At 35.6% G+C, this 16,233-nt stretch overlaps 1 protein-coding gene across 1 annotated transcript in view; it reads right to left on the bottom strand.

Annotated features, from left to right (window-relative positions):
- The window catches only part of LOC137616420 (midasin), an 814,866-nt gene that overhangs the window by 297,650 nt on the left and 500,983 nt on the right, over positions 1-16,233 (bottom strand). The window contains exon 20 of the mRNA XM_068346159.1: positions 1,366-1,467. Coding sequence (XP_068202260.1) covers positions 1,366-1,467 — 102 coding nt within the window. The remainder of the gene's footprint in view (positions 1-1,365; positions 1,468-16,233) is intronic.

The raw sequence follows: 16,233 nt of genomic DNA, 5'->3' as shown, positions 1-16,233 counted from the left end.
GCCCTCCAGGCCACTACCATTATCTTAGGATTTTTTCCTGTAAATAAGATATTGACCATTGGAATTTCATTGAGATCATTAAATAAAATATTAACCTTTTACTGTACTGATTGCAATACAAAAAAAACAGGAAGCAAAATCAACTTTGCTCTGACTTTCTTAGTGGAGAGAATACAGTTTTTACCCATCTGCTTGTCCACCTGTTCACAGTTGACCCTGCTATAGCAAGATGTGCAGCTATGGCTCATGAGAAAAATGAAATATCTTGCAATTCTACAATTTGTCCTGGACTTTTCAGGGGGTTGGTTTCAAACGATAATTAGGTCACTTTGTGATTGGCCAGAGAATGGAAAATGGCTGTCTGCTAAAGAAGGTGATGAATGCAAGAGTTGATGGGAGAAGTACGAGAGGAAGGCCAAGGTTTGGGGTGGATGGATGGAGTGAAGGAAGCTCTGGGTGATAGGAGGATAGATGTGAGCGAGGCAAGAGAGCGTGCTAGAAATAGGAATGAATGGCGAGCGATTGTGACGCAGTTCCGGTAGGCCCTGCTGCTGCCTCCGATGCCTTAGATGACCGCGGAGGTAGCAGCAGTAGGGGATTCAGCATTATGAAGCTTCATCTGTGGTGGATAATGTGGGAGGGTGGGCTGTGACACCCTAGCAGTACCAGCTGAACTCGGTCGAGTCCCTTGTTAGGTGGGAGGAACGTAGAGAGTAGAGGTCCCCTTTTTGTTTTTGTTTCTTTGTTGATGTCGGCTACCCCCCAAAATTGGGGGAAGGGCCTTGGTATATGTATGTATGTGATTGGCCAGAAACACAAGACACTTATGTAGACTATAGGTTTTTGTGACATTTCTTGCACATCTTGCATTATGGCTAAATACTTCTTTTCTGTATAGCATAGAATTTGGCATTTTGTTTTCTATTCACTAGCTAACTCTGATTAGTAAATTCTCCATACACCAAAGCTCAGGTATCTAGCAAGCAACCATTATGGCAAAGTTCCAGTTATTATACATAAATACCATTAACACAGCTGCCAAATACAACCTTTGGGAATTTACCAAAAATGAAAACACACAAAATAAGTAGAAATTATCAAGAAATTATACGGTATAGTGGAGTGTCCGAGAACTTGATCTCAGATCCATAATACAGGAGCGTATATCTACTTGAAACCTACTGATCTGATTACATATGCAAGCAGTACCAGATGCCTGACATTTCATGTTTTTCAAAATCTGATAAACCTTGACTATTATGAAGTCAAAAAAAGATGATAATGGGGAGTGTTTTTCATGACAATTATATCACTGTTAACCTAATAAATTAAAAATTACAAAGTTGAAATAGAGAATTAACTGACCAGAAGAGACATCCATTTCATATTGACACATGTAATGAGAGACTCAAGGACTGGTAACTGATGATGAATCATATACAGGTTACCACTGGTGTCTTCTTCACTCTGTTGGAAAAAAAGTGTAACTTTAAAATAGATATTAAAGTAAATTTTGCTAAGTCTTCCTATACATTCAGAGATTAGTACTTTAGTTTAACTAATTACAGTCAGGAATCATCAATTACCATTAATAGACCAATGAGTTATTTTACTACATTCAATGTAATGAATAGCAGTACAGAAGGTGCTCAACTTACAAACATTCAGAGATACAAGCACAAATTCAATTGAAATCACAAATCTCAGATATTGTATCAAAAGTTCACAATGAAATTTTATGATAAAACAATATTATATAAATCGATGCAGTAAGCAAGACTCCATTTGCAATATGAAACAGGACTATTTGTTAACCTTTGCAGCTGAAAATCGTAGGCATGCGAGGTAGGTGAAGCCTACCCTAAGCCAGAATGTGACAAAATTTTACTTACAAATGCCTTCTTAGGTGAAGCCTACCCTAAGCCAGAATGTGACAAAATTTTACTTACAAATGCCTTCTTAGGTGAAGCCTACCCTAAGCCAGAATGTGACAAAATTTTACTTACAAATGCCTTCTTAGGTGAAGCCTACCCTAAGCCAGAATGTGACAAAATTTTACTTACAAATGCCTTCTTAGGTGAAGCCTACCCTAAGCCAGAATGTGACAAAATTTTACTTACAAATGCCTTCTTAGGTGAAGCCTACCCTAAGCCAGAATGTGACAAAATTTTACTTACAAATGCCTTCTTAGGTGAAGCCTACCCTAAGCCAGAATGTGACAAAATTTTACTTACAAATGCCTTCTTAGGTGAAGCCTACCCTAAGCCAGAATGTGACAAAATTTTACTTACAAATGCCTTCTTAGGTGAAGCCTACCCTAAGCCAGAATGTGACAAAATTTTACTTACAAATGCCTTCTTAGGTGAAGCCTACCCTAAGCCAGAATGTGACAAAATTTTACTTACAAATGCCTTCTTAGGTGAAGCCTACCCTAAGCCAGAATGTGACAAAATTTTACTTACCAATACCTTCTTGGAACCCATTAATTATGTAAGTTGACAACTTTGTAATTATTTTAGAAGCACAAAGGGTACAAAAAGGGCAAAAAAATCCCATTGCAGTATTTCAATGAACCTGCCCTGATATTCACATTACTTCCCTCTGGAAGATTGTTTTTACAAACATTTACCTATAATTTTTTTTTAAATCCTGTTTTCTTTCCTTTCAATAGACTAGTGCCTCTAGTGAAGTAATGAGACAATTTAATGATTAATGGGAACCACAAGTCCTTTGTCTTTTCAGTCCCTGTGTTGAATTTGGATTATCGAAACTCCCTATCTAGATTATTTACATGTCTAGGTTTTATTTAGTTTTTAACCCATTCACTAAGATGACATACACTATACATCAATATATGCCACGTACAATGGTGTGTGATGTATCATATATGTAATTTACAAATATAAACGACACACAAGTTCAAATCATTTGTTTAGCCTATGAAAGAGCATAACATATGGTCGTATATCATACCTAAGGGATATTTTACTAAATAATAGCTCCTTCCCTTAACTTTAGCCCATCTTCTTTTCCTAAGCCAACTAACAAAAACTGGGATTATAGAATTTATTCCTGATTGTGTATGGGCTAATTTAGTATTTCTAGGTTACTACACACAATCACACCACACACTACAGCCAATACCAACACTCCCAATGAGAAACATTATTAAACCCATTTGCTACAAGGCCGTGGATTCGCTACTGAAGCTTTATACAAGATTTTTCATCATCTGATATACTTATTTATCCTATAATAAGATACATTTCCATGATTATTTGTTTTACTACTGATTAGAGATTTTTTTTTAAAGTTTGATTTATTCTCCAATGCATTTCACTCAAAACAACTGAAATATTTCTCCATTCATTTCTAAGTGATTATAGAATTCTGAAAAAAGAAATTGTTTTATGTAATTATCCCCGAATAATGGTGAAGCACTGATTTTGTGTAAAAAAAAAAAGGACTTTATATTCAATGTTATTGTTATAATTCCACGATAAATAGCCGCCAAAGGTTATAAAACTACTCTTTAGTAATAATGAACTTTACTTTTGTAAAAAAACGTGATGAAAATATCCATTTATTTCCTTTGATAAAAAAAATATTCTAAAATTAATAATTATAGGGTACGGAAAATCACTGCGATCTATACGTAAAAGAAAACTATATATATATTAACTGAAGTGACTATGTTATTCTGTAATAATTTCACGAACAAACGTGGAAAGATATAAAACTACTAAACATTAATAATGGACGTTACGTTATACAAAAATATAATAATATCCATTTGTTTCCTTTGACACAAGTAGTATTCTATAATGTATAAAGTTTATATAAGATAAAAAATACTTATCAATAAAAAATTGACAAAAAATATATGAGAGAGAGAGAGAGAGAGAGAGAGAGAGAGAGAGAGAGAGAGAGAGAGAGAGAGAGAGAGAGAGAGAGAGAGAGAGAGCATATTCATATGATAACTAATACTGAAGTAATATTTATTATGAAGATACTGTATTTCGAATAAGAAAATTATATAAACAACGCTATGTGCGCTTAATTGCCGTACGGTAGAGTGACCTTCAAATCAGCTGATGCCTAACGAAAGTAAAACCAAAGTAATTGTTGAATATTGAAATGCTCCCAAAATTTTAAAATAACATACAAACATGTTTTAATAAACTACAATTAAACGCAATACTTTCTAGTGGAATATAAAGGCTTACTAATGAACTAAAATTGAAATACTGCACGAAGCTTTAAAAATGAACTACCCGTACGCACGCACACGCAAGCACACAGAAAAAGAGAGAGAACATTTTAGTATGATTAATAATAATGGCTATAAACGAACTATATGAACACTATGATATCCTGTAACATACTGGGGCTGATGCAATATTCATCATGAATATATGTACTGTACTATAAATTAAGAAATTACATAAACAATACGCCAGTCGTATGTGAACATCATCTTGATACGGTAGCGGAACCTTCAGATCAACATCACAGCTAATCACAACCAAAGGTAAAAAAAAAAGATTGCTAAAATGTTTCTGAAATTGAAAAATCAAATGCAATAATGTTTTATTAGAGCATATGATATTCTTTGGAACAAGAAAATTAAATAATGATACAGTCGGCCCTCGTTACTCCCGGGTTCTTGCTTCGCGGCCAAGAGAAAAAAAAAATCTGTGATGGCTGTTTACCTAACATTAAGAATCTGATTTCTAAATGTTGACAACAGCATTAGGATGACCAAGAACAATGCAATACCTATTAAAATAAAAATTCCCATAAAAATCACGATAAAATTCAAGCCAGGCAATGATTTCAAATAGCCTGTGCTCCTTTACACTGGTAGCGCTGCGTCCCACTACCTATCTCTACACCCAGCTGGTCCTAGCTCTTGCTTCACACTGTATATTCATTTATTGTGGTGAAAAATTACAGCTATATTTGAAATAAACCGGATTTTTATTAAACTGGTGTTTCACTTAACCGTATACAATAATATTGCCTGTAATATTTACATTTTAGTATGGCATTTATAATAAAAAACATAGCAAATTAATATCTCATACACCGTCTACATTTAAATCAGCTGATCAAACCAGCCTAGTCCTTCACCAACCTTAATTTTCGGATCAAATACCTCCCCTATTATTAAGGCATGCTACCGTAGGATATTTCTTATTTACTAAAAGAAAAAAAATTAACACTTGATCTATCATTTTCCCATTAGCATACCCATTTTAATAGTTTTATTTGAAATACTTCTCTCATATTTTATTTACTAGCGCTGTGAGTTGAATCGCATAATGTTAACCAGAGTTTCATTCAAGTTGCCAATGCACAATATTTTATAGTTTTTAGCTCTGCGAAGCTTGATTATAAAGCCTCAATAAAGACTTAGCAAAAAAATACAAAGATTTCATTTATTAGAGAGAGAGAGAGAGAGAGAGAGAGAGAGAGAGAGAGAAAGGAATATTTCAAGATTTTGGCAACCTGACATCAATTAAAAGACTAATACTGTAACAAGTTATGAATGTATATGAAAATTATGACAGATTATAACACATCAGTGCTTATGTAAAACTATATTAACTACATACTGTGTAGTAGATGTTTTGAATAAGTTAAGAAATTGTATATAAAATACTCTTCCTTATTGATTCGTTGAGACGACTCATAGCATATGCTGCTACGCGTTTTCTTGAAGCATGAGGCAACTTCTTATATGTTGTCTCTTGGTCAGGATGTTACTGTATATCTATACTTTCTTGAACATAGATAAATCTTGTTTTATAAACTAAACAAATATCTCGATAAAAATTGTTTCCTTTAAATAAACAAACAAAAACAGTTCATTTGATTACTTTTCAACCGCTAAATATTCTATTTTGATTTGGAAGCATTACTGCATTCTAAAAACTATGATTATTTAAGTAATTAATTGTGCTTTAATGAAACATATATGTACATTAGTTTTATATTTCGGGCGTATTTTATCAATCTGAGTATTTTGGATGCCGTGACCTGATCTGATCCCGTTATGCAAAATACTTGATATAATACACCAGAAATCTAAAACAAAACATTAATGTTTTATCACAAACACAATTACCTGTACCTATTTAAATAATCGTAATTTTCTAGAAAGCAAAAATACTTCCGATAGGAAAGAGAGAGAGAGAGAGAGAGAGAGAGAGAGAGAGAGAGAGAGAGAGAGAGAGAGAGAGAGAGAGAGAGAGAGAGAGAGAGAGAGAGAGTCAGCTGTTGATAAGTACAGTAATCAAATGTACTGTTTATGTTTGTTTATTTTAAAGAAACAATTTTTAAGAGATATAAAGTATTTAGCTTATAAAATAAGCAGTATTTCTGTTTAAGAAAATATAGATTACAGTAACATATTGCACAAGAGACAACACATAAGAATTTGCGTCATGCTTCACGAAAACGCATAGCAGCGTAGGCTATGAGTCCTCTGAACGAAAACATCGAACACTTACAGCAAGTACAGTTAAGCTGTACTGTACTAATATTACTGTACATATACTGTATTACAGTAATGTAAACTACAGTATCAGTGAGTATTAGCTTACAGTACAGAGTTAATGGATAGTAACAACTTTTGCTGTACAGATCAGTGAGGGGATGAGGACAACTCGGTAAAACTTTATCTTAGCACAATACTGTACTGTAACTTTACTGTGTCCAGTACAGAGTGTACATGTATGCAAATGTACTGTATACTGTACATATGATGATAAACTGTTGTGAAAACCAAATCAAAACAATATTAGGCAGTATTCACTGTGTTAATCATCAGCTCTGGCACCCGCTCGTTGCAAGAGGGTATGACTTTTTAGGTTAGGAGATAGCCCACTATTGTGCAGCAGCATTTATTCGCAAAAATTCCCTTTTTGCACCTGTGTCTATAACCTAACTATCGAGAAAGGAGGAGGCCTGAAAGTATACAGCAAAAAAAAAAAAAAAAACATGGATAAAATATGACTAGGATGATTGCCGAATCATAACGCAGCTTAATAAATCCACGGAAACTTTAATTTTCTAGTTCGACATACTCCAAGATCGACTTAAGGCCGATTCACACGACCCGTTTTCTTTACGACAGGCTGGGTGGTGGCTAACCGCCGTCGAAATGTTGTACATTCACACGAGGCGTTCCGTATCGGTTTACCCGCTCGCGGTTTTCATTGTTTACTTAGACTCTGTCACGTGAAGACCGAGTAAATTACGATAATTTTGACACTTTAAAATGTTGGTTGATAACTGTGTTGATAAAATAAGTTATGCAACTTCCTTATACTTTATGCACCATGCCAAGAATATTAAAATCCACCTGTTTTATTCAATGCCTCTACAGTCATTTTCCATATATTTTCTTTATGTAAATTATTTCTATATATCTTGTTTGCCATGTCTAACATCTCCTCATACCCTTGAACAAGTTCAATTAACCTCTCATACATGGTGTCAACAATAACATGACTCTAATTTTTATGAATATACTATGAGGAAAAGTCGAGGTTGTATGTCACGAAACGAACATGTACGATACAGGTCCTCGTTAACACGAAACAACATCAACCCGTTGGTTGGGACGGATGGCTAACGGCCGTCAAACCGGCCGAGGTTTCTTGGGAAGGAAGCCGAGCCGACTCGGACGGCTGACGTACGAGGGCCGGCGTCTGCCTGACAGGTTGTGTGAACAGTTGCATTTGAATACACGTAAGAAACCTAGATGCCGCTTAACCGCTAGCGAGCCTGTCGGAAAGAAAGCGGGTCGTGTGAATCGGCCTTTAGGATGCTTCTCTCGGTCCCTATCTCCGTCGTAATTCGGTCATTACCTGTAATTATATTTATCCCATCTTTATTTCGATGAGTTAGAAAAATTGAAAGGTAATGAGAAAAGTATCGTCAGTCGAGTTATAATTATTGCGTAAACTCATATAGTCACAATAAAAAACAAATGCTATTTTGCTTGTATTTCAATCATCATAAGATTTTTCTTACACAATAGTTTGGAAGGACTGACTTAACGTATAACTCTAAAATTGTAAATATTGCTAAAAGTCACAAATCCTTTTATTTTCATACTTTCTTAAACAGAGAAAAATCTTATTTTATAAGTTAAAATGAAAAAAAAATATCTTAGTAATATATGTTTCTTTTCAAGCAACACAGCCTTCGAATATACCAAGATATCTCTCTCACTCTCGCTATTGTAGCTTAAAACACCCTATTTTGTCAGCTGGCAACATTATTGATTTCTAGAAAATTATGATTACAAATGGTTAATTGTGCCTCAAAAAAATATTCAAGTACATTTGTTTTAAATTTTGGGTGTATTTCAACAAAAAATTACTGACTTTGTTTCACTTTAAGTTGTTGTGAACAGATTAGCTTATGTCTAGCTGTGAAAAATAACAGAGTATAGTTTATACTATTTCTTAATTATATATATATATATATATATATATATATATATATATATATATATATATATATATATATATATATATATATATATATACAGTAGGGTCCCGAATTATGCGTGTTCGAATTATACGATTCCCCTTTTATGCGACCTCTATTTTTCAAAAATAAATTTTCTGTATCTGCGAAACTGTTCAAAGTCTGCGAGTCAAGCAATATAAAATGTATCAAATCTATTGTCTTTCTAAGCATATTGGTAGCCCTAAATACGGTGATTTATAATAAATTTTACAAAACAATATTAACATTACATCTTATTAACATAATTTCATAATGAATAGCCTATTTAAGGATAAAATTCCACATCAACAATGAAATCAACTGTTAATTGTGCGAGTCCAGCTGACAAAATGTAAACAGAATTGTGGTTACGTTCTCGGCAATCATTATCTTTCTCCAACCTTACGATAATTGTAATGGTAGTGTTAATGATGGTATATTAAAGCATTATTTTTGTTTACTACAGTATATATAAAAGCCTTATTTTTCCCTCCCGGCGTTTAAGGTTTTCATGAGTAGACTGGGTTCGTTTATCGGCAGTGAATAGCCTAAACTACGGTAACGAGTCGGCAATATTTTGTCATATTTTAAACAGTACACATTTGATTTGCAAAGATTAGTTTTGTAGAGTAGACGGTAAAATAAAAATCTCTCGAGAGAGAGAGAGAAAGAGAGAGAGAGAGAAATTTGATGGCAGAAATCCTCTCTCTCTCTCTCTCTCTCTCTCTCTCTCTCTCTCGTAAGAAATAAAACCCTAGTTAACATATGGCAACTTGAGTTTAAGAATGAAATTAACATGACAATTGTTAGTTGTGGTGATCAATTCCTCGCTTCAGGAGGTACACGAAACAAAAACATGGCACTCGATTACAACAGCTGATATTCTCTCTCTCTCTCTCTCTCTCTCTCTCTCTCTCTCTCTCTCTCTCTCTCTCTCTCGTGTTATACAATACTTACATATAGATGAAGAAACCAAAATCGGTTTTCTTAAAGTGTCAATTAAATACAAAACAAAAAAATTATACCGTGTATACATCCATTTCAATCATAGCTTAAAATACGGTATCCGATTTCGTCAGCAAACCACATTTTTTAGGAAACACCATTCTATTCCAGAAAATTTTTACACTTTAAATAGTCAATTGCGCTATAATAACACATGTACTTGGGTTTTTAAATTTCGGGTGTGTTTTAAAAATCGAGTATTGCTGACTTCTTTTTGTTTTACTTTAGGCTGTGATTAGATCAGCTGATGTCTAGCTTCCGCTCTCACGAATATGCGCGTACGAATACGTTAACAAAGAATTGTTTACACTATTTCTTAATTTATTCAAACCATCAATACAGTTAATATTACATAAGGACCGATAAACTATATTTATTGTTTAGTACATTCAAAACCATCTCTCTCTCTCTCTCTGTCACATCGAACGTAATAGCGGTAACCTAATTGTTCGATGACTTTAAAAATAGACCTAGTACTTTCTTCTTTTACCATTTTTGCATATGGTTTTCCTAACTGAAGTTAGGAAAAGTATTTTGGATATGGAAAGGACAATTATCTTTCGTAACAGTTTAGAATTATCGTAAATTATCATTCTGTCATTAGCGGCAGTTTGCTATTGTGGATTAAACGCATAAGGAAAAAAAAGGGTTCCAGCTTTGCTACGAATTTAGGAATTTATATGGATACGGTAAGTAAAATATTTGTAATAACATAATGTTTACTAAATGTTTGTAATATCATTAGTTATCACTTTGATCATGTGTGTTTAATGCGTTCGTTTGTTTAATATGATCGAAGATGGAGCGTAAACAAATGGAAGGTTTCCGTTTCAGGCGGCGTCATAAAGAAAAACATTATATAAATGGCATTCACTTCATTTATTTGGAAGCTCTTATAAAAAAAAAAATAAGTAGAGCATTGGTAATAACAAAATCAACATATAATCAATATTGGTAAGATTGCTGTGGATGCAAAAACTAACCTATACACAGATGTGTAAATGCGTCTGTTTCTTCGTTATGATCAGAGATAAACGTAAACAAAACATTGGTTGTCGTTTTCCATTGTGCTTTTTGGCGTGTTTAGGAAACGCATGATATAAAATCGCCTTTATTTTGATAATTTTGGATTTTCAATCATACAACAAAAGCTAGTCTATAGAGTGATGGTTTTGCTATTCACCAGTTGTCTTAAACAATAGATATGACAAACATTAAAATTTGTCTGTATTTTGGGTCGTGTTATAACGGGAAATATACAGTGTTTACACCCATCCTGGTTGTAATTTTAACCATTTTTCAAGTTTTTAGAACTTTAAAGTATATTAAATGTTTGATTTATTTACAAGAACAATTTGATATTATAAAGAAATACAGTACAGTACAAAGAAAGTAATGGAAAGGGTAGTAAACACGTTTGACTAAGCAAGTTGCCGGTTGCCATGGCTAAATGTAATTATTTCTGTTAGTTGTGTGTTTCGAAATCTGCGATTTTCCATTTATACGAGGTCATTCATCGACCAAATTCTCGCATAATTCGGGACCCTACTGTATATATATATATATATATATATATATATATATATATATATATATATATATACATATATATATATATATATATATATATATATATATACACATATATATATATACATATATATATATATATATATATATATATATATATATATATATATATATATATATATATATATATATATATATATATATATATATATTATATATATATATATTTATATATATATACACAATATATATATATACATATATATATATATATATATATATATATATATATATATATATATTTATATATATATATATTTATATATATATATATATATATATATATATATATATATACATAATATATATATACATAATATATATATATACATATATATATATATATATATACATATATATATATATATATATATATATATATATATATATATATATATATATATATATATATATATATATATATATATATAGATAGATAGCAATACAATGGAACCTTGACATACGAATTAATTTGTTCCGTTACCATCGTTGTATATCAAAACAGTTGAATCTCAAAGCATTTTTTCCCATTTAAAACAATGTGATGTGTATTAATCCGTTCTAGCGCTATGAAACCACACCAAAACACAGCTAAATTACATATAATACAATTTATACACAAATAAACGAGTAATAACACACAATGATAAAATAACATATTAATGTGATAAATGATAATAAATGTTAATAAAATCAATAAAAAAAAAAAAGGAATTTTACTTACCAAAACGAAAGATGACGTGACGCCAGTAAGAGGAGGTAGGGTGCAGTGAACGATTTTCTCTTTTTTATTTACGTAGGTACACTAATAACTACGTAATAAACACAAATTAAATAACATAGCTAAACTAATTTTCTTTTTTTTTTAATTACATGAACACTTACTCATCATCACCTTCACGTCTGGCCTTTTTGGCCTCAATTTCCTGACTTTCATCACTCTTAAGTCTAGGTCTATCGTGCCAACGCTTTGGGTTTTCTTTATTTTTCGCGATTTTATTCATCTTCGCTTTCCTAGCATTCATTCGTCATTATCATCTTAAAAATCATTTTAAACGCCTTCTTCCTGATTTTGCTAATTCACTTGATTTAGTGTAGATTTGGCTTAGGGAATGTGCTATCACAAGGTCCAGAAAATCTGAACACATGAACGCAAGCTACCGCCTCCCCCCTCTCGTCTCTTTGTTTCGTCCTTGTCTCTCCCTGGCGTTTCAATTAACTGTATCCAATAGTAATGCATGTAATATTCACATTTGAGTATCGTATTTATAATTAAAAACATAGCAAATTATAATCTTATGCACTGTTTACATTCAAATCAGCTGATCAACCATGCCCAGTCCGTCGTACACCTCAATTTTCATATCAAATAACTCCCTTATTAATAAGACATGCTACCGCCGATGCACGATATTTAATAGTTTTTAGCTCTGTGATCATTGTGATGCAGCACCAACAAACAAACAGACTGAACACCATCTATCGGTCACCTATACAACTATCACTCATCGCAAAAACGTATCTCAAATATATCATTGTATATAAAAGCATATATTTTCGAAAATTCTCTGTTGTATCTCAAAACATTCGTATATTAGAGCAATCGTATGTCAAGGTTCCAGTGTATATGTGTGTGTGTGTGTATATATATATTTTTTTGGGCTCAGGCCATGTCGTCGTGATGGAAGTTCCTTCAAAGGTAGCTTCTTAGTTATATTTGACTAAAGTGATATATCCCAGAGAATTTACCTAAGGTATCCAGAATTATAACTCCTGGAGCGAATATCCCTTAAAATTTTAAAACGGGATATCGCGTAATATCAGAGGACGTATTCTTGACACGTCTCATGGCTATCTACACCCCCAATAGCGCTTTCACTTCGTTAAAGAGGCGACACTCCTACTGTACTGTAAATAGTGCGCCAAATCGCCACCGCGGGGCGCCACCGAGCCATTCTTTCTCTCGTAGCTTCGTTGACCGGTGTTATCCCTTGTTACCTCTAGCTAGTTTGGAGTTTTTTGGTCGCTATGATGTCTTCACCAGCCTCATCAGCTTCTGGAAAGTTAAGTAATATCTTTGATTTGTGTAAATGTAAGCTCTTGCCAGTTTTGCTTTTCAATTGAGATCGTAATTAACGTAACAAGAGCTGTTGCCAGCCGGATGGCATCATGGACGCGGTCGTTCTTTCTGTACATTTAGTTAGCCAGAACGACCCTTTCCCGGCATTATTCGCTTTAATAACTTTAGCTATTTAGAATTTTAGCTAGGGATTCTTATATTATGTCATTGTTGTCGTGGATTTGGCTATTTATTTCGAGCCTCACGAGTGCTAGGCTTCCTAGCCTAGGCACCTACACACTTCATGCATGATATAACCTTCCTGGTAAAGTTTTATTGAAGCACAGGCAATATTTTACACATTTATGATATTACTGTATTATGCTTTCCTCTTCCAAGATACTATACAGAGTTTCGGTGAACGATTCTCAATGCTCCTAGGCTACTAGCCTAGGGGTTTTAGTATACTTTTATACATGTCCTCATTGCTCTTGTATTGTCTTTTAAGGGGAGACTGACACCTCCTATACCTTTTAAGTCGATACTATCTCCTAGGAGATTCAAGAGCAATCCCCCTTCCCTCTGATTAGCCTAGGCTATTCTCAGTTTTCTTTGCTGTGAACCCAGTTCTGGCAAAGTTTTACCAAGACGTTCCGTTTTCTTTCTCCTAACCACTGAGTTGGTTTTGAGTTTAGAACGGGACATCAGAGTATAAGTCTGTGTTAGGCATCTTCCTGTCTTGGCGAATGATTTCCCATGTCAGGTTAAGCTGCTCTTTCAGGAGGCTAGACCTCCCTAGACCATACTTGGGGGTCTTTGTATGACAATTCCCCCTTTCTTGGCCTAGCAGACAGTCCTGTGCTAGTAGACTTTAGACCGAAGAAATGACTTCTTCACTGCCTAAGGTCTCTGGCACGAGATTCTGTTCTCTTGTGAGATTGTATCCGTGACACTCTCTCACTTGACTAACCCAACCTGGGGAAATGATTTCTCCTACCTAAGGTTACTCCATGAGACCAGAATCCCTTAGGTTAAGTAGTGCCTTCGGGCGTTACCTTACCTGTAGGACACCTACCCCCTCCCCTCCATCTCTTTCGTGTTGAATCAGCCAACACCCTCCTGGCCGTCGTTCTACATTGACCTTAAGGGTTATTGTAGGACTCATATTCTTTTAGTGTGTTCTTCAGTCCTCCCTTGGACTGCCTTCCAGAGCCCTATGACTGGGATATGGTTGGGTGGAAGCCCGAAATTATTCCCCCTTCCACTTGAACCCTCATTCTGGATGCAGGCCGGCAAGGCTGAGCCCTTGTCTTCCTCCGTCCTCTCTTTCTCTCTTGCTTTTGTTACTGGGCCATGTCAATTGTCTGCCGGCCGGCAGTTGCCCTGCCGCCGCTTACTGTGAGCGTCGTTGATTGACAACCCAAAGACAATAGACATACTGGGACCGGCTGCTGGCTGCTGAGTTGCCGGCCAGCAGCCGGCCACCAATTCCTGGTCATGACAACAGCTGCCGCCGGGTCCTACTTGATGGAAGGATCCTCGGCTGCAGGCCGGCATAGCCGTTGCCGGCGGCCTGCCACCCATTATTCTGAAGACAGTAATTGCCTTCAATAGCCCAGAATAGGCCGGCTTGCCCGGCATGTCCCGGCAGGCCTGACAGAACTGGCAACTTGTTACAACAGTCAGTACTGTAGCCCAAAGTTTTTTTCCAACCTACAAGGTGCTTCATGGGCAGCCTATTGTGAGACCATCACATATAAGAGACCAATTCTCTCTTCCATTAATAGTTATTATCCATTATTGTCCTTAATCCCCAATATTGAACCTGGAAGATTGTGTCAAGAAGACACTTTATATCAAAGGATATCATCTTCCCCTAAGAATTCCTAAGAATTCTAATTTCAATATTGGAGGTCACAGGATACACATGTAGGTGTCTTTCCTATCTCTAGCTTACCCTATCCAAGCTAATATTATTAATATTATATATGCTGAAATCTGAGAATTTCACCAAATACTTATATGCTTTTCTTTCTTTACAGGAGGTGCATCCCGTGTGCGGGAATAGTTTTTGCAGGGTCCGTAGTAAGAACTTCTACGGACATGACATGTGCAGGGCACATGCTCGCTGCGCAGTCACCAAGGGGGCTCTCAAGTACTGGGATCCACAGGTATGTACCGTTTGTGAAAAACTGGTAAGAGAGGCTTTTGACGATCAAAAGTCCACTGAGTCAAGGGACGCAGCAAGGGAAAATGCTGCGAAAATAGGTTAGGGGCTTCCAGAAGAACACTTCTGGCCCATACCTTCCTAACGAAAAGATGAGGGCCTGTCTTTTCCCTAGGGCATCTTCGGATGCGGTTATTCCCCAGGCTCAACCTGAGATTCCCCTGGTTCAGATTCCGGTAGAATCTGAAGTTTCGGATGCCTTGGAGAGCATCCAATTAGAGGACAACATGTCAGTTGTCTCAGAGGAGACTGAGAACAATCTCCTAGTGGAGGAATTGGATCAGGCGGATGACGTTCCACCTGAGACAGAAGTCGAGAGAGGCGAAACGATTTCGGTATCATCGGCCACAGTGAATGAGCCGGTGCCTTTGACCTCTTCCACTGCACCCCAACTAGATTCTATCACGAGTACGTTACACTCGTTGTTGTCCATGGTGCAGGACATTCAAAAGAAATCGTTCGAGAAGGAGGCCTCTCTTCGGACGGAAATGCATCAGCTAGTTGCAACACGTTTGGCCCCAAAGAAGCTAAACGTTAAGGATCTCCCCGCCTTCTCTGACACCGTCAGAGATCCTTTGAAGGGAAAGGGATCAAAGGTTCCCTACGAGGAATCTCTGCTGTAGGTGGGTCAGCCTTAGAGGAAGGCAGTTTTGGGATCCTGAACCCTTCTGCAGAGGCCTGTTCCCCTTCCCCGGTGGACGCGCTGAAAGGCGTTTGCGGGGAGGGGAATGACGCGATGGTGACCTGTCCGTGTGGTGTTCTTGCTTACTGTGCGAATGTGTCGGTGAGCGCTAATGCGCGGATGAGTGGTGGCGCGCGGGCGAGT

Source organism: Palaemon carinicauda, chromosome 22, assembly GCF_036898095.1.
Source record: "Palaemon carinicauda isolate YSFRI2023 chromosome 22, ASM3689809v2, whole genome shotgun sequence".
Classification (NCBI taxonomy): Eukaryota; Metazoa; Arthropoda; class Malacostraca; order Decapoda; family Palaemonidae; genus Palaemon; species Palaemon carinicauda.
The sequence above is the reverse complement of the archived record's forward strand: the minus strand, read 5'-3'. Positions and strand labels throughout refer to the sequence as shown.